Source organism: Glandiceps talaboti, chromosome 4 (genome assembly GCF_964340395.1).
Source record: "Glandiceps talaboti chromosome 4, keGlaTala1.1, whole genome shotgun sequence".
Classification (NCBI taxonomy): Eukaryota; Metazoa; Hemichordata; class Enteropneusta; family Spengelidae; genus Glandiceps; species Glandiceps talaboti.
In genome coordinates this window covers 15,047,194-15,067,432 of record NC_135552.1, presented here as the reverse complement: position 1 = coordinate 15,067,432, position 20,239 = coordinate 15,047,194, and the positions used below count along the sequence as shown (strand labels likewise).

The following is a 20,239-nucleotide window of genomic DNA, read 5'->3' as shown; positions in this document are numbered from 1 at the left end:
ACTCAATGTTTTGTATAGTCCCCCAGAGTCTCAGAGATACAGAGACCAACATGGACGAGAGCCCAGTAAAGATCAGCACAGAGAACACCAGAGACATCATCTTATGATGCAACAACAACATCTCAATTCTATGCTACAGCAACAGCAATTGACACAGGTAAACATTGTTACATAGTGTATGTTTGTTGTGGTGTTGTGTATCATGCTGTAAACGTGATGAAAATTACAGCATTAAAATAGGTACAGGAGAATCAAATCCTTCAGGGTGATATATTGAAATACCACCCATACTTGTTCTTTAAACCCATGCTACTATGATAATACTGGGAAACTATCTCCCTACACCAGCTTTCACTTCTAGTCAAATGTTTCAAGTAACACTGCATGTAGTCTCGGTTACCCAGACTCTCACCACTAGGGGGCTCTTCTACGAGACCACCCACATCAGAGTCTGGGGGAAACCACATTTCAACTACCCCACACCGGAAGTCACACAGTACATTTCTTCCAAGCTGTAAAAAATGGGCTTACAAGGCCCGTTCGTTGTGATTAAGATGTATCAGTCGTTTGAGAAGTGATTACCTCTCGCGAATGTACCGAAATCATTCAGCCTGCAATGTTAAACGTGGAAGTATTTCCCAGCATGCACTGCTCTAGGAGTTAGTTCCTGCATGGGCGAGTTGGGATTTGGTTTTCCCAGACTCACACTTGGGTGAGATGTCTCTTAGGCAGCGCCCCCAGTGGTGAGAGTCTGACTAACCGAGACTAGTAATACTGCAATCAGCAGCAGCCATATTGGATTTGTCACTGCTGTCTACAAATAAAAACATAAACATGTACATTTTACTGTAGTCAGATAATCTACAAAATACTCAGAACCATGGAGAAGGAATAAAATATGACTGCTATAACACTGTGTTCATGGTTGATGGTTCATCCATCTTCTCTGATATTGATAACAGTAAAGCTATGAAAGTTCTAGTTAGTGGGAAAAAGATGTGTATGTTTACACTATGTAGTGCGACATGGAGAAAGGCCGCATTCTTGTTTACAAGTAGTTGCAAGCAAGCAATCAATCAATCAATCAATCAGTCAATCAATCAGAAATCAAAACATGGCCAGCACTGATGACAACGATTTATAATGGGTATCAATACATAGGAGCTTGGTATGAACCCTGTAAATCATGACATGGCCAGACGTATGTTTTATTTATTTTAGATGTACAAAAGAAATACAGTACAAAAGTACTCAGTCAATAAAAAGGGACAAAAGGGAAAGAAAAAGGGAGGAAGAAAAAATGACTTGCATCAAAAGATGGTGAACCTTCTAAAATAATACATTCTCACTAATTTCATTTTTCATTTTTGTACAAACTGACTCGAGGGTAGCCACTTCATTTGATGCCATAGAATAATTCACATTGTATGTCATGTTATGTAATGTTATCGTAGCACATAGCGCCCCCACCAAGTACAGCTTGGCGTTGTGTAATGTTATAGGCCACAAAGTTGAGCATAGTGCAGTGTAATATTGTCATCCCCCCCCCCCACCTTTTCACCCAGTACAGCTTGGTGTAGTGTAATGCTATCATAGCTTTTATGCATATGAAGCTATAATAACATTAATCCATATTGTGTACATAGATCCAAGCACAGTCATAATAGCATCTTACCTCTAACCGTAGGACATCCAAGCTTTATCTCTAAGTTTAGGAAAATACTCTTTCTTTGTGATATTGGTAACATTTTAAAACACTGTTTGTATTACCAGCAACATTCACAGCATTATAAGTTGCTTTTCAGTCCGTTATAATTTAGCTCTTTTGAAACTTTTGTATTCTTTCCAAATACTCCCTTCTTGTTTCACATTTGCACTTTTTGCATTTTTTATATCATTTAAGTTGCATCAACTAACACATCACAGGTTTGTTTTTTTTTGGCCTCTGTTAACTAAACTTTCTGTTTCTGTTTTGCTGTTTTTGCTTCATTTTTATTACTGTCTTCAGTACTATCATCGCCAGGTAAGATGTCATCTAACAGAAAATCACCTAGTCTGCTACTTTTGGCTATCAGCTTTGTAGTCTCAATCTCATGTAATGACTTGTGGTAGATTGTCCCAACGCTTCCCAACATGTATCATGCCAATGTTTTCATGAATACAGTCCCCAAAATGCAACTATTTCGAAACTACAGCAAGAGACTTCTTTACTGAACATTCCCATTACATTAGTCCAACATTAGGAAGTAGAAAATATGTAATACTCTCTAAAATGGCAATTTCATAGGAGGAGGTCTTTGAGTGCGTCACATGGTCAGAGTCATTTGGCGTAATTAGCGTCGTCTTAATCCAAACCCTATTTATAGCCAAGGTGTGTATTTAAGCTACATAACCCAATGATTTAGAAGGCACCCTTCCACGTGGCCTATGATGTAGGTTTTCCACCCCTACTATGAATGAATCCTTCCACAGGGTCTGATGTAGGCTGCTCACCCCTACTATGCATGAATCCTTCCACAGGGTCTGATGTAGGCTGCTCACCCCTCCTATGCATGAATCCTTCCACAGGGTCTATGGTGTTGGCTGCTCACCCCTACTATGCATGAATCTTTGCACAGGGTCTATGGTGTTGGCTGCTCACCCCTACTATGCATGAATCCTTCCACAGGGTCTGATGTAGGCTGCTCACCCCTACTATGCATGAACCCTTCCACAGGGTCTATGGTGTTGGCTGCTCACACCTACTATGCATGAATATTTCTACATAATCTATGATGTAGGCTGCCCACCCCTACTCTCCATGTTCATTTCCACAGGGTCTATGATGTAAGCTGTTTGTCCCTACTATACATGAACCCTTCCACAGTGTCTATGGTATTGGCTGCCCACCCCTACTATGTATGAATCTTTTCACAGGGTCTGTGATGTAGGCTGCCCATCCATATTATCTCTGAAACCTTCCACAGGGTCTATGATGTAGGCTGTCCACCCATACTGTGCATGAACCCTTCAACAGTGTCTGATGTGGGCTATCCACCCCTACTATCTCTGAAACTGTCCACAGGGTCGATGATGTGGGTTGCCCACCCCTGCTCTCTCTGATTCCTTCCACAGGGTGTATGATGTAGGTTGCCCACACATGCTTTACGTGAATTATAGTGAATCGTTCCCTGTTATGTTGATTTTTTGTTTTTGCCCATCTCCATAGAAAGCATTAGTATGATCATTTCTCATCAGTATGACACCCCCCCCCCCCCCCATTCCTTTGGTAAGGACCTATTGTAATTTACATACATTGTTTCACACAACAATTACAGTATAGCCACCCGTTTCATCTGTATTGTCTTTGTTGTAGGAGCAACATCAACAGCTGGTTTTCCAATTGATGCATCAACAACCACCGGGTTCTGGACAGGGCATGTCACATGGCAGTGGAAATGATCATATGCCTCATGTACAGAGTTCACCAGGATCAGGGATTTCACACACTGGAGGAAACGGTCCAATGTCACATATACAGAGTTCACCTCAGGGTAGCAGTATGCCTAGCTTACAAATGAACGGTGAACATTCAACACTACCCTCTGAGAATAGCTTGAGTGTATCTAAGGTATGTATTATATAGGAGTGTTACTGTTATCATCATTTTGAAGATGATCAAAGTCCATGATATTAGTTGGTTTTTGACAGTAAATACACCTTGTTAAGGGTTACAAAATGCAATACTTACCTCTACCCAACAATGCAGGGTATTTTTTATGCACAATTTGTCTTACTTAGGCAGGGGAGATGGTTTGGAATCAAAGGGTGGTTGGATAGGATGGGGAGATCTAGGAGGAAAGGATAGGTTGGGGAGGTGATTTGAGGTCAGAGGGAAGTATGGAAGGATGGGAAGATCAGAGGGAGGAAGGATGGGTTTGGGAGGTGATTTGGGATCAGGGAGGTAGGGTAGGGTGGGGAGGTGGTTTGGGATCAGAGGGAGGTAGGGTAGGGTGGGGAGGTGGTTTGGGATCAGAGGATCTAGGAGGAAAGGATAGGTTGGGGAGGTGGTTTGAGGTCAGAGGGAGGTAGTGTAGGGTGGGAGGTGGTTTGAGATCAGAGGGAGGAAGGATGGGTTGGGGAGGTGGTTTGGGATCAGAGGGGGAGGTAGGGTAGGTTTGGGAGGTGTGTTGGGATTGGAGAGAGATATATTGCTATTTGTCAATCATTTGTATCCTGGACCTAACAGTAAAAACATTTTTTTTTTGTGGGTGCAGTACAGTTGCCCCTCTTGGCTGATTATAGGGTGATTAGCACAACAGAAACACTACTGTCACCCACTTGTGTAATCTACCACATCAAACAACAATAGTACTTTTACTTTGTGTCTATCGTATTAAACCATGGCCTCAATTGCCTGTGTATTAAGTTAGGATTTAGTCTTCCGAACTCCGGGCGCAAAATTAACTAGTCCTGAGTCCACAGACTACCAATTTTTCATGGAGCTACCATAATTTGCGGTGGGCTACCACTAATTATGTTATGATTTAAAGGATGGAAGATTTATGGACATGAAAGTGACACACATATTAAATTTCCAATAGAGGAACTCTGTTTTCAGTTCAGGAATATAGGACTATTGGTCACCATCCTTGGGGCTACCACTTTCTGACATTGGTAGCCCACTGGGAATACCAACAAAAAATGTTAAGTTTGAGCCCTGGTTCAACTATATGTTAATTTGTAGCCAGTGTTGTACACATCCTCTCCGTCACCATACTGGTAACTCTCTCAACTATATTTCTTGTGTCCTTTGCTCATTCCATAGGTATCTCAAGGCGGGAAGAAGGGAAACAGTAGTCATGGCAACAAAACCTAGACAGACACCAGTGTGAATTCATCCAGTTTATTAATAATGAAATTATCTCTGGTCATTGGGGAATGGAAATATTTGCACTTGGATTAATACATTAAACACTTCTATGATTTGTGGTTTTGTTCCAAACTTTCTTCTTACAAGGTGAATGTCACTCGTGTCAACACAACACACTCTGTAGACATACAACCAAGGGTACTTGAAATGCCGATACTAATTTTCCGAAATTGCCGTGGTTTTAGTAATCTAGCACCATGATACAACTTTTAACCGAAACTTCTATATTTTATAGGTCAGATAATATAGCTGTGTACATACTTGCGTTACAATTTCTAGCAGAATTCACATTTTGTACTTAAAAATATGGTCACAGAGTTTTTTCTGTATATAGATTGTCTGATTAGGAGAAATATGCCAAATCCAGTGACCCCCTCCTCTCACTGCTAGATCTATTCCAAAAAAAAAGTGATGGAGGTAAGGACTGTTCTATATTTTTCACTCTTTTCAATTTTGTAAAAAAAAAAAATGGAAATTAATTTGAATTATTTATAATATTTAAACATAATTTTCGTTTTTTAGAAATGTGCAACTTTGGTTTAAAAAAAATTGTCAGGTAGGAAAGTCTTCTCTTTTTCTTTTTTTTTTTAGAGAGGTCAGCAGTGTAAAGGTCAAAGTTGAAATACCATAGGTCAACATGTAGATAGTTATATGGGTAGAGTTTAAAACTGTTTACTCACAGATAATTATGAATGTGGTTGTTAAAGACTTTTTTATGACTGAAAGTAATGTTAGTAGTTATTTTGGGTAATGTTCCCTCCCCCCTGTATACATTCCACTTGTAATACATTCATCCACACCTATTGGATATAAATTAAGACAGTTTTTTGATAATATAGATGTTAAATCTGTTACTATGGACACCTCGTTATTGAGGACACTGCAAATGAGTCTTGAAATCTCAAATTTGTAGGTTCCAGTAGTCTATCATGTAACTATGATCTGGTATCCTGATAGGTAGGTAGGTCCTTCCGGTGTTAGCTGAACCTGGACACGTTTCCCTTTTCCTTCTCCAACATATAGACACCATCCAAGTCAGCTTGATGGCAACTGTTGTGTGAACTGATTTGAAAGTCATACAGCTTGCTTAATAAGTCAGCAATATTTTTCACCAAAAACACAAACTTTTTATTTTGAATAAGTGAATTAAAATATTACTTGATATACATAAAGACTATGGGTGAGAGTGGTGTCATATTCATTGTTATCGCGTTGACGTGTACAGGGAAATTGGGGTTAGCTTGGCGTTTCATAGCCTGTTTACTGCTCTTTTATGTTACATTTGTAGCTGTTGTTGTACCTCTTAGTCCTCAAAAACCAACTAGCCTGTGTTGAGAACCGTTGAAAACTGATTCAATAAACTACACCCTCAAAAGTCATCACCAAACACTCGTATGTCAAATTTACATAATTACGTCTAAATTATCACGTGCACACTTCACCTGTGCCTCATTTGTGTTCATCTCTGCCTTGTGTGTACATTTACACAATGACTTCATTTGAATAACGTCATGGTTGTAATCATGTTATTGGGTACACTTACATAATGACTTCATGTGAATAATATTGTCATGGTTATAATCAGGTTATTGGGTGTACACTTACATAATGACTTCATTTGAATAACATCATGGTTGTAATCATGTTATTGGGTGTATACTTACATAATGACTTCATTTGAATAATGTCATGGTTGTAATCAGGTTATTGGGTGTACATTTACACAATGACTTCATGTGAATGACATCATGGTTGTAATCAGGTTATTGGGTGTACACTTACATAATGACTTCATTTGAATAACGTCATGGTTGTAATCAGGTGATTGGGTGTACATTTACATAATGACTTCATTTGAATAACATGGTTGTAATCAGGTTATTGGGTGTACATTTACATAATGACTTCATTTGAATAACGTCATGGTTGTAATCATGTTATTGGGTGTACACTTACAAAATGACTTCATTTGAATAATGTAATGTTTGTAATCAGGTTATTGGATGTACACTTACACAATGACTTCATTTGAAAACGTCATGGTTGTAATCATGTTATTGGGTGTACACTTACATAATGACTTCATTTGAATAACATTGTCATGGTTGTAATCAGGTTATTGGGTGTACACTTACATAATGACTTCATTTGAATAACGTCGTGGTTGTAATCATGTTATTGGGTGTACACTTACATAATGACTTCATTTGAATAACATTGTCATGGTTGTAATCAGGTTATTGGTTGTACATTTACATAATGACTTCATTTAAATAATGTCATGGTTGTAATCATGTTATTGGGTGTACACTTACATAATGACTTCATTTGAATAACATCATGGTTGTAATCAGGTGATTGGGTGTACATTTACATAATGACTTCATTTGAATAACATTGTCAAGGTTGTAATCAGGTTATTGGGTGTACATTTACATAATGACTTTATGTGAATAACGTCATGGTTGTAATCATGTTATTGGGTGTACTTAAAGTACACCCAATAACATGATTACAACCATGACAATGTTATTCAAATGAAGTCATTATGTAAAAGTCTTTTACATAATGACTTCATTTGAATAACATTGTCATGGTTGTAATCAGGTCGTTTGGCGTACATTTTCAAATCGTAATTACCAACTTATTCATGTTCTCAAAACAAGTGTTGGTTTCGAGGGCAAGGAGGTAGGACAACAGCTACTGGTGTAACACAATTACACAGTAGAAGGGCTAGGTGTTTCATTGATGGCACATGACATTTTATAATACCCACAATCAGATAAGTTCAACTACAAATCAAACAAAATTATGGAGGTGCTACACGCAGTTGGGATGAGCACACAGATAAGCAATCCTTTTACATACTATTTTTTACGTACTATTATGAAAGTAAAAGAGTTCAACACACATGAATACACACGCACATATACACAGACCTGGTGATTATTTGTATCCCTATTTCTGTGTTACTGTATATATTATTTTGGTATACAACTAATGAAATGATTCTCTGTATGAATGGTATTTGTAAGTTTATAAAAAATCATTCATTATAATTTCAAGTCTATAACACAGACTTTCCTTCGAGGTACTAGTTTTTATGTAAGGCTCATGTATGTGTGCTTGTGGGAGGGTGAGTGTATACAAGTGTGTATACATGTGTGTGTGTTTGTGTAACCACTTTCATTTCATTAGTACCAATCTAATGGATTTCACAAACCACAGCAGGAGGTTGAAAACAAGTCTGCATTGTGTGCAACCCTTGTTGATAACGAATGTATGATTATAGGACCACTAAGACCCTACGTGTCACCATACACCACAGCATGCACAATCACTAAAAATATGAATTCATATCATTAATAATTGCAATTCTTTTATTTCATTGATGTTGGCTCGATAACTACACTAAATGTACAATGCACTTTACAATAAAATGCTGGGTCGATCGTTTATTTAAAGTCATTCTACCAGCAATGAGCATCTTACAAAATTCCCAGAAAAATCAAAGTCCTTCAATTCTCTCCAAACTTTGATGAATATAATCATACTCCAATGAATTCATATCATTAATAATTGCAATTCTTTTATTTCATTGATGTTGGCTCGATAACTACACTAAATGTACAATGCACTTTACAATAAAATGCTGGGTCGATCGTTTATTTAAAGTCATTCTACCAGCAATGAGCATCTTACAAAATTCCCAGAAAAATCAAAGTCCTTCAATTCTCTCCAAACTTTGCTGTATTAAAGCTAAATTGTTCCTGGTCCTTTTGAAATAATAGAAGAAATTCTGAGGTTCACCATCTTGTTCTTAGTGAAATTGTCAGTATTTGGCGGTCATATTGGATTCTAAAATGACTAAATTTTGAATCATCTTGAACTCTATTTCAGAAATTTGTATGGTGACCCCAGATTTTTTTAGTCATTTTAACTGAGTATTAGGTTGGAGTTTACTTGAACAAAGTAACAGCACACCCATTTTTTTTTCATTTTTTTTTTTTGAGTTTTATTGCCAAAGCATATTGTACATTAAATTAATATAAAAACTAACGTAATCATTACAAAATTCTTTTTCGTGGATATTTCTGGTCAGTTACCATTTTGAAGTCACGCTAGAAATCATAGATGTTGGGAGTTGAAGCTTGGCTCATTTTCACAATCGAACAGTTAGAACGTTATAACAGTACTAGGTTACTATACATGCCATACTTGGCTTCCTAATTTACCAGCTCTTCTTAAATATAGGTATAGTTGACTACCTAAGTCATTCATCTTTCTATTACATAGTTGTACCGGTAGTTGACTACCTAAGTTACTTTTCCTTCTATTATGTATGCATTGTTGACTACGTAAGTTACCAGTTCCTCTGTGACATAGGCATAGTTGACGACCTAAGTTACTAGTCCTTCTAAGAATTAGGCATAGTTGACTACCAGTGTGCCCTCTAACGATAGCCAAATTTTATTGTTGTGAGTCAAAATGATAAAAACTGGCATTTCTTGTGAGTCACCACATAGAAAGAGATAAGGGAACACCAAATTTTGGTGCGTCACTAGAAATTGTGTGCGTCAGTGGCGCTTCAAATTGGCTTAGAGGGCACACTGTTGACTACCTAAGTTAACAGTCCTTCTGTTAGATGTAGTTGACTACCTAAGTTACTAGTCCTAAGAAAAAAAGGTATAGTTGACTACCTAAGTTACTGGTCCTTCAGTATGGACACATGGCTAACTACTTAAGTTACTGATCCTTTTATTACCTCATATAATTTACAACTACCGTACCTAAGGGACCTGTCCTATTGCACACATATATGTAGATATAATTTGTTCATTATATTATATTTGTAGACCCTGATAATATTGTAAATACATATTGGTTATATTATAATGTAAATGATAAAGTAAAACAGTCTGATAAAATGTAAATGTTCTAATTCAAAACACTGCCATAAAATACAAAATTAAACAATGAAATTGTATGCAGCAAAAAAAGGTTGTGTTCTATATTGTTCCTTGAGTGACAAATTATCAAGATTTTGACAAAAGTGATAAATTTTTACAACTTTTTAATTTGAATAATGCTAGGCTGCGTGTAGTTTATAGTCAGTACAATAATATGATATATGCATGTAGATAGACATGCAATTTTTATAATACCTATATATTGTAGGAGTTTTAAAGCTGACTAGAGCTGCAACTGGAAGGTTTTTTGAAACTGTTATGTTAGATATAATGATATACTCATAATATTGTACACCCTGAACAGTATTGAATCATCTGTGGGTATATGTCAAATGTAGTGGTGTAGCTGTATATTTTATATGGCGAAAAAACAAATCCAATCAAATTGAGTTGTGGGTCTGCGCCCTAAAATCAGTGCCTTCAACTACGTTCATGATTTCAACCAATTACTTTACTACTTGTAGATATAATTGATCTGTAAAATAACTGATTATTGTTATTCTAATAATTTTTGGTGAAAATATTGTTGGTTGTTTGATTTTAAAAAAATGATATTCCAGTTACAGTTAGTGCAGCTCTAAATTCTAATTTATTGCAATTATTTCAATATTGGCTGGAATATATTATGTTTACGTTTTTATGCAACAAATACATTGCATATTGTAAACTTCATATTACAGACAAAGTTATGTTGTGAAAACTAGCATTATGAACAAGCTAAATCTAATGTCCTGTCATTATATATAATAGTGCTGCTTACTGGCTCAAATATTGTGAGATGTACAGTTATAGCAGGAGACTCCGTGTGTATAAAGTTTTCCATCAAGGAGAAGGGAATCAAGGGAAAGAAAATGTGATGCCATTGAATGGAGTGTAGTATCTAAAATCAATCGAAACATCAAGTAAACACTTATGACCATGACCCCCACCCCAACCCCACTCCAAACATACCCATGGCATATACAGTCGAATAGTATACATGTCCATCAGTGTGGGTATAGTAAAGTTGTTCATTCTACCTGTAGCCCCATCTTTTCTGCTACAAAGCTAGGTATAACGAGTCCACTGGAGATGGTTAAGTCTCCTTTGTTAACTTCAAATGCTGGGCATACCGACTGCACAAACTTGGTATGGAAAGTAAACACATGTTTCTTTGCTGTGGCGTTGAAGAATGCAACCTTGCCTGCGTTGTAATCTAAATAGACGCCTAATCTATTGAAGGAACATGGAGGGGTGTTAATCTCTCGGAGACGCAGACCGTGAACCACGTTGCGCGTCTCCAAGTACTTCTCAAAACACCAGGACATTGCATTATCACCCAGCCCTTGGTCTCTTGGGAGACTAGGGTAGGCAACGCCGACACGACAGAATACACTTTCGCGGACTGACACTTCCCAGTAGTGTCTACCATAACTGATACCAACATTACCAAATACCATCAGATGTTTGGTGAAACGTTCAGAAGACGGCGTAGCAAGGCAGCGTTCCTCAGCTCCAGCCCTATCGTGGCATACTGAGAGACCGCTGTTAAATACTTTCAGGTTTCTGTGGGCGGTTTGTGGATGGAGCTGGAATTCTATACCTGAAATGGTGGAAGGTAAAGTTGTCATAACTAGCCTGTCTATATTGCGGATCTGTGTCGATGATAGCTTTTTCCTACACTCATGTAGCTATCATAGATCAGCAGTGTAGACAGGCTAGGGTTAATGTAATAATTATGGCATCTTAGGATTATCCATTTTTGAATTTGTTACTTTTCAATGTAACATTTTTAAGATAATGGGTAGGTTGTTTGGTTAAATCAGGTCTTAAGACCTATTTCTTCAACAAGAGTTTTGCTTCAAAATGTTCCAAATCGATTTTTCATGAATTATGATTGAGGGGATAGAATTATATTCCTGACTTAAGGGTTTGTCACTACTCATCTAGCAACTCAGTGACAAGGCCCCTTAGCTCACTCGTATTTTCCTTGGCTGAAGGAAGAAAAATACTGGGGAATATTATATCTAATTGCCCCACCACAGATAAATAATGTGTACAGTCTAGTAGTAAACCAGTACTAGTGTCCTAGACTTTAAGAAACATCAAACTGATGTGTGAGGGCGCCCCATCATGAAGTACCTAACAGACTATACGTGTCCCACCTTTTTCTGAATCTTTCCTATTGAATAGTTTACTGAATGACTCTGCAAAAGACCAGGAGTCTCTGTCATCATAGCTCTCTACTATATCATAGATTTCATCATCTGATGGACCTGGTTTCTGAACTGTAAACAAAAAGACAATAGCAACATTTAGTGGCTACAAACAATCGCCTTTGTGACATTCAAAGAGACTTTGCAGTATGCACAGTGACTTGCTAACATGTCCTTGCCATCATGGATTAATTAAGTTTCAACGATATGCACAGTTGTGTTCATGTGAGTGGGTGAACTTTATTTGAGAAACAACTCTAACAATCCCCTCTAGACATAACTTCAATATTAATGCGTTGTGGTGTGCAATTCTTTTTCTTTAGAATGGAGAGAGAGAGAGAGAGAGACATACATACATACGTACGTACGTACGTATGTACGTACGTACGTACATACATACATACATACATACATACATACATACATACATACAGAGACAGAGACAGAGGAGACACACAATTCCAGAGACAGATAGAAACACAGAAACAGAATGAGAGAGATACAGCTAAAGACAAGTCCATACCATATATTTAGGTCTATAGAGCACAGCATGTATAGATATATACATCCATCTCAAGTCCTCAGACAAGGTGATCGTCTATTGTGTTATTGCCTTTCTAGAACACTCAGACATAAAGATACATGTCTCTGTATCTTTAAAATATGTATATGTACAGGAGACGGACGATAAGGTTGCTTTAGCTTTTGCCATCCCATAAACCTGTAGTAATCACTAAGATTCTAGGACATTATACGTCCATATGAGGGACACTGGCACATGTACATGTAGTCTGTAAGGTACACTGTGACAGGGCGCCCTCACACATCAGTCAACCCCCTCTTAGAGAGGTGAGGGCGAAGCAACACCATGCATCTTACTGTCGAAGTCTATGGTCCATGATGATTTCACTAAAGTCACTCTCAAATATATATTTAGGGGAGTGATTAAATTTGAGGGATTTCCCTGTACCAACTGATAAAGTGGGTTATCTGCATAACATGTTATACACATTTTTGTCTACAACAGGGGGTCTTATTCCTGACACTCCCCAAGTCACAACTCCTTACCCTAATAATATTTATATGGTTACTTGATGAAATTTTCCCAGAGTTCTTTCAACAATGGCAGCTGCACATGCTGATCCATTATGGTTAAAGGGTCACGCCACTCCAGGAAATAAAAAGTTACTTTCATAAACTTTAGGTTCTGTAGAGTTATTTCATGATTAACATCACATAAATTTTGTGTCACTGGCTAAGTACAGACATACATGCCTAAGCAAGTAAGACAACTTGTTGACAATATGAAATTTTAAAACGACAAAAATAGTTGAATGTAAAATGCACCTAATAAACTCTCTAAAGTTTTGCTGTTAGTTTGGTCCAAAAAACTCTAACCTATTCTCAGTTAACTCAAACATGAAAATCTGGGGGTCACCATACAATTTTGAAATAGAGGTCTGAATGATATCAAAAATGCAGTAATTTTCGAATCCAATATGGCCGCCGAATACTGTGTTAACTCTATGGGGGGTATAACAGATTGACGATATCCCTGAAAGCCAAGACTGTGAAACCCCAAATATATTTCATTACTTCACAATGACCATGAACAAGCTTTCATATATGGTAAAGTTTGGAGAGAATCAAAGAACTTTTGAGTTTTATGGAAAATTGTCCCCGAGGGCGATTGAAGGCGCCCTCTCCCTATAAAGCTACTATGTACTAAGATTTTAAGAATGTTGTTTCTTTCAAGTGTATAGGCAAACAAGTTCATCAACAACATTACTACTGTACACACAAACTGCACAAAATGATTCCAGAATAACCCTTGGCAACATTTTATTTCAAGTCCACATAAAGCATAAATTATTTTATCATATCACCTATGTCGTCTGTGAAACTCAATTCTAAACTTGACTTAAAGTGGCCATATGGATTAGGATTTGGTATTTATTGTGGATTTGTAATTTATAAAACAAATTTTATCAAGGCTTCCTACTAGAACAATCAATGTGAACCAACATATACCAAGTCCTTGTTTGTAACTCATTACATTGCAATATGCTAAAAATGAATAAAAAAGTTTGTTATTGTATGTACAATAACAAAACTTCAAAAATTTATCAGTCTTCTGCAATTTATCGAGTTACAAACAAGGACTTGGCATCTGTTCTTTCACATTGAATTCTCAAGTAGGTCACCATGATAACATTTGTTTTTTTATAAATTACAAATCCAAAATAAATACCATATGGCCACTTTAAAGTGTACATGTCTATAGTTTTTGCATGTAACATTATCAACAAATTATCACCATACCTAAATTGTCAATCAGTAATGATGCACTATTTTTTTGCCCAGCTTTTTTTTCTGCATTTTTGTGTCCAGTTTTCAGACTGATTTTTCTTTTGTGTATTCAATGTTCTGAGTAATCTTGGTCCAAATCAAATATTTAACATTGTAGCCACATAAATACAATATCGATATGATAGAATTTCACCAAACCCCATGCCAAGTCTTTCCCATAAATTTCTTCAGTAACAGAATCTTCATGTTCAATTATATATATATATATATAATTGAACACTTGTTCTCTTGTTTCAATCTATCACCATGGTCCGTTAGAATAGTACACCCTCCATATAGTTTCCTCAGTATGTTTGTTATCTATCAACATTTTAATACAAATGTACCATTTTCATATAATGAAACACGCTGTAAGTAGTCCATGCAACTGTTCACCGTTGTTTTGAAGTGACTCCCACAAGTACAATCTTACAAGATCTTTACATATGTACATCAGGTCATTCAAAACAGTACTAATTAGTTCTTGTATCACAACCAAGGGTTATAATATTACTTCTAATGACCTTTTGCCTGTTCACGTCGACAGGCTTTATGGGACAGGTTATCCAGGCAAATTAGAGAATCTCTCCACATCGGAGAAGACAAGGAGGCAACATCCATGAACAGAGGGATGAGGGGGTGGGGTCGGGGGTCATACCAAGAACATGATCTCTATGGCCATGTCATTGCCACTACGCCACCTAGCAGTATAGTAAAACCTGCATAAAGACAGTTTGACAAAGCCTGTCGACCTGAACAGGTGAAACGTTACTGAACCCATAAGTAATAAGAACCCTTGGTCATGATACAAGGACTAATGATCATTACAATCTTGCAAGACACTCTTGATAGAGTAAGAGAAGACATTGTGATAAAGTAATTCTGACACTCAACATTTCATATTATGATGTTTTATCCATTGTGTCATCTGACAGTTCAGGTTCTACACTTTCTGAGTCCATTTGTTTATCATCTGTTTCCTCAACTGTATCGTCTGTGATTTCCGTTTTGTCCTCACTTTCCACAGTCTCGTTATCTTTTTCATCTGATGTTTCATCTTTCATTTGACTTTCCGTGTCATCTGATGTCCCAGTCACATCCTGTGGTTCACTTTCCTGCTGTTCCACCTTAGTTTCCTGCTGTTCCACCTGAGTTTCCTGTTCATCTTCCATCTTAGTTTGCTGGCTCTCCTCCATTTTGTCATCTGCTACTTCTGATTTCTTTCCTCCTTCTCCTTCTTCAACTTCCTCCCCTTCATCTAATGGTGCAGCTTTGACTTCGGTTGGTGATGTAGGAGGTGAAGATGGTAATGGGGGTGGGGGTGGGGGTTCCTCTACTGGCAACAGTGATTCTAGAGGTGCAACGACATTGCTGATGTTGACACTCCCGATGTTTCCAAGTTTACTGAGTTCTGACACTGGAACTCGCAATGCCTCTGCTATGGCTGTTGGTGGAAACAAAGCACGCAGACATCGACAAAGGTAAGGTATCATTTCATGAACTGTGACTTGACAAAATTTACTGAACAGTTCACTTTCCCGTTTACTGAATGTACTTTCTTCGGCTCTGTGGAAGGCTAAAACAGATACCACTGCTTTGGTAAGAGAATCTTGCAACTCGCGTGCAACTTCCTCAGCGAGTGCTATCGGTGCACATAACCGTAGATCATTAAATGCCGTGAGGACATGGTTGGTAAAGACAGCCAGGGGGTGATACTCCATTAGGACCATAGGTGGGATAAGGTTGCTCTCCATTGCTGTGTAGCTTGTTGATAGCACTGTGCTTGACAGTGAAGCTGGTGTACCTATGACAGTATAGGACTGCATCGATTCTTCAAATCTCCTGGATGCCTCCTTCATTGATGTCTGGAATGTTTTCAATGCAGCCTGTTGAAACAGTGGCACTAACAATCCACGGAAATCCACACCAACACGACTGAACGACAATCCAAAATACATGCACTGTCCTAGTAGTGAATCTAGGCGAGTACCGATGCCTTTATCCAAATCAGTTTCCAGTGTTCTCAGGAACTGCGAAACTTTTTCGACCACCCAGCCGTGGAATATTGCACTGTCGTTGATTTTACTGTCATGACCTGGTGAGAGGATGGGATCGTCGTCTGAGAATATAGCACGGTATTGTGTTATGATGTCGAATAGATGGACACGACTGGCTTCTATCACTTTGGTGATGTGGAAGTAGGCATCGTCTGTTGGTATGGCCGTGGTAATACTCTGAAACCAGGCATCCCGTGCTTGCAAGAACTTGATTCTGAGTTCGGGTTCGGTGAGGACGTCCATCCGACGCAGATACCCGATGACACGTAGACACACAGGCAGTTGTATATTTGTACGGAGCTGCTGAATCAACTGACTAAACATGAGTTGACTGGAGTTACGGACTTCGTTGACGATGCCAAGAATGACGGATAGAGTTGAGTGTTTCTTTTCAAGTCGTTTGACGTACGTAGCCAACTCCAGGGCTTCCTCGTAATAGCCGTTCCTGACGCATGTATCCATCAACTGTGGGATTTCCAATACTTCGAGCAGCTGAGGGTGTTTGGTTAATGTCATACTGTTCATTTTACGATTGGCATTGATTTCCTGCGAATCTTTCATAAATTGGTTACATTTTTCGGTGAGACGAGGCAACTGCTCTAGAAGGTTACTCACGTGTGATTCCACTTTGCTGAAATCTTTGAAAATTTCCCTTGAACATTCAGCAGTTTCGATGAAGGTTTTGTAGTTGTGAAACGCAAGGTCCTGCGTTTCCTTCAGTATTTGCGCTCGCTCCTCTGCCAACCTTTCGGGTTCATGACTTAGCTTTTCCACTCCAAATGAACTCAATTCTGCCAAATACAAGGCAAAATCAGGATTCTCCCTCCAGTGTTCTGGAAAAGAATCCTTGAATATTGCGGTGAGGATCGTTTCGTCTTCCACGTCAATGGTCGCCATTTTGTGATGTGACAGGCTCTGTTGAACAGCGCCACCAACATACGATTGAATAAGAACTTTTGTTCTGACTTGTGTTGTTTAGCTTCAGAGGAATCCGTTCGTGTAGTTAGAACTCATTCATTGTATATTAAAGGTGACATTTTCTGGAATTATGTTATATTATAAAGGGGAGAGAAACGGCAGAAAATTTGACAAAAGTGTGTGAATTAGTTGAGCAGAAACATTAACGCGATTACCAAATCAAATCAAGTGTCCCTCAGTATTAAACTTAACGTCCCTCTTTAATATGTGAAAAAGTTTATTTTTCAGACGATTCCAATGAATAAAAATAACCAAAACGAAGGAAAACACAGACAACTATGAAAATCTTTTATTGATTGTGACGTAGTACAAACCTGTATACTATAATAGAAGACAATCTTACAGTCGGATATTTTCAGACACCGCGACATATTTGCAATTTTTGGCGACCTCCTTATTCCCTGTGATGTATAGAGATACTATGTATTGTCCTCATTGTGGCCATGGTAAACGTATAGGATACAGTCCCTTTAGTGAGTTAAATATGTAATCAGAGTTATACTATTCAATTATCATGATAGTAACGTAGTCAGAGCATTCCAACACGTGGTCATTTGCAATATGATAACAAACTACCTGGTGATATTGGAGATATTACCTGACGACACATGACTCTAGTATTTGCTATAGAAATCCACGAACCTCAAATATGACTCACCAAACACATGGCTATTAATAACATGTCACCAGTGGACTTTACCTGCGAATTTGAGTTGGCAACGTAGTTTTACCATTGTAAAACTACATACATATAACATAACCACTTCATTACAGCTAAAGAGCGTGTGTGACTCGACTATGCATGATATTCAATACAAGCATTGTTATATTTTTACAACGTTTTTTGCTTACACTACGGTCAGGTACGTCTAATTTGGATTTTAAAACGCATATAAAATCATATACATGGTTCTAAAGAGACGCCTCATTCATGTTCAGTACGTTTAGCAGAATTGCCGATTCAAATAAGGTTTCATTGTGTGTGTGTATGTATGTATGTATGTATGTATGTATGTATGTATGTATGTACGTACGTACGTACGTATGTATGTATGTATGTATGTATGTATGTATGTATGTATGTGTGTGTATGTATGTATGTATGTATGTATGTATGTATGTATGTCTTCTTAATGACTGTCTCATGGGTCTGTCTGTCTGTACCCTTTCCTTCTCTTACCCCCCCCCCCTCTCTCTCTCTCTCTTTCTCTCTCTCTCTCTCTCACTCACTCTCTCTCTCTCTCTCTCTCTCTCTCTCACTTTCTCTCTCTCTCTACTCTCTTTACTCTCTCTCCGTCCCTCATTTCCGTCCTTCGATGTCACTTTATGGTCGACCATACCTTTTACAAAATACATATCTGATAATACCGCCCTCTCGGTAGACACATCAAAGACAATTGGAGTAAATTCCGCAGTGGTGACAGGCATCAACGTTAAATGTTCCTTGGTATCTTTGGCTAACCTGTTAATGTATAATATATCAAAACAGGCTTACAGAAAGTAAGGATTAATTAAAATAAATGCAAGTAATAAATAAAATACTCATTTTTAATTGGTATATATTGTATTCTAGGCACACTTGCCGAATCACGTTAAACGTTATTTATAATGCTTATTTCCATGACATGTACATTCTCATGAATGGCGTGGTTTCAATGGTATTATCCTAATGCTGGCAGTGTCATTACCAATAATATATTAGGTGGACAGCTACCATAAGACTAGTATGACCGATATGAAGGCATTTTAATGAAATAATCTAGCGTGTATAAGTCATTTTTTTTCAATATATCTTCGAAACAAAGTGACCATAGATGTTTCACTGTCTTTCCTAAACCTTGAAGTGTGCTAGAGTCACAGATGGCCATATCATAGACGCAATAGTTGTTATATGCAGTGTGTAGTTTGAACGGAGACAAGAGTCGTATTTTCAGCTTGTATGTGATGTAAACAGCTGGGATGATATGGCTAGCAGACTATCAAGCAAACATGACGTAAGAATGTGTGACGTGTACGGTGAAAGGGTCACCTGATATCGGATAGTTCTAGTGATGTCACTTTAGTGTTGTCATTGAGACAAATACTACAAGTAGTTGGTATGTGACACTATATGTCTATTAAACGTTAAAGTGACACAGTATGTAACTTGAGCCATTTTGCAACCAGTTTTACCTAACCTCGACGGAACAGCATGTGTCACGAGTGTGTTTCTTATCTTCATTCATACACAATATTTGTGTATTTGAGTCCAGCGTGTCTGAAGTTTTGTCCTTATATATCTACCGATATTATACGAACCAAGATAAAAATACATTTGCTTGTGATACGTATACTGACCACTGTTTCGGCAAGGTTATGTAACACTGGCTGTGATATACATCTGGAGAATTATCATTGTTGATGAATGACGAGTGATTGACATATATATCGCATCACGTGTGTTTTACGACCATATATGGAAACATATATAAATGGATCATGAAAGTATATCAGCTAGTATATAGAAATATCGATCGTAAGAACTGTAAATAGCATTTGTAAATTCTAATAACGGAACTTTAAATTTCTACCCGTTGATAAAATTGATATTATACAGTTATATCTATTATCATTAATCATTACCTTTCTTCCAGAACTTGGCAAGCCTTGGAAAAAGAGAGAAGTTAATTTTTTAGTAAGTAATTAAGCAAATAACAGTATGAATGTTAGGTAGCTGGTCATGTATGTGGTCATGTATGTGTGCATGCATGTATGTATGTATGTATGTATGTATGTATG

The 20,239-nt window shown here is 37.7% G+C and overlaps 3 protein-coding genes across 3 annotated transcripts in view; 1 reads left to right on the top strand and 2 right to left on the bottom strand.

Moving 5' to 3' along the window:
• Positions 1-6,018, top strand: part of LOC144433557 (protein AF-10-like) — a 28,957-nt gene extending 22,939 nt beyond the window's left edge. The window contains exons 12-15 of the mRNA XM_078121877.1: positions 19-157; positions 3,356-3,431; positions 3,477-3,601; positions 4,808-6,018. Coding sequence (XP_077978003.1) covers positions 19-157; positions 3,356-3,431; positions 3,477-3,601; positions 4,808-4,858 — 391 coding nt within the window. The 3' untranslated portion in view covers positions 4,859-6,018. The remainder of the gene's footprint in view (positions 1-18; positions 158-3,355; positions 3,432-3,476; positions 3,602-4,807) is intronic.
• A 4,874-nt stretch (positions 6,019-10,892) lies between these two features.
• The window catches only part of LOC144434573 (E3 ubiquitin-protein ligase Midline-1-like), a 17,652-nt gene continuing 8,305 nt past the window's right edge, over positions 10,893-20,239 (bottom strand). Inside the window, exons 5-8 of the mRNA XM_078123041.1 lie at positions 20,084-20,106; positions 18,802-18,923; positions 12,027-12,149; positions 10,893-11,464 (exon numbers count right to left, since the gene is read on the bottom strand). Coding sequence (XP_077979167.1) covers positions 10,893-11,464; positions 12,027-12,149; positions 18,802-18,923; positions 20,084-20,106 — 840 coding nt within the window. The remainder of the gene's footprint in view (positions 11,465-12,026; positions 12,150-18,801; positions 18,924-20,083; positions 20,107-20,239) is intronic.
• LOC144433978 (conserved oligomeric Golgi complex subunit 8-like) lies at positions 14,335-17,380 on the bottom strand. The gene has a single exon (XM_078122402.1). It carries the CDS (start codon positions 17,378-17,380, stop codon positions 15,329-15,331), a length of 2,052 nt encoding a protein of 683 aa, XP_077978528.1. The 3' UTR covers positions 14,335-15,328.

Bases quoted from the DNA above. Each gene is read 5' to 3' on its own strand.
- LOC144433978 (XM_078122402.1), bottom strand. From the start codon at position 17,380: ATGGCGACCATTGACGTGGAAGACGAAACGATCCTCACCGCAATATTC.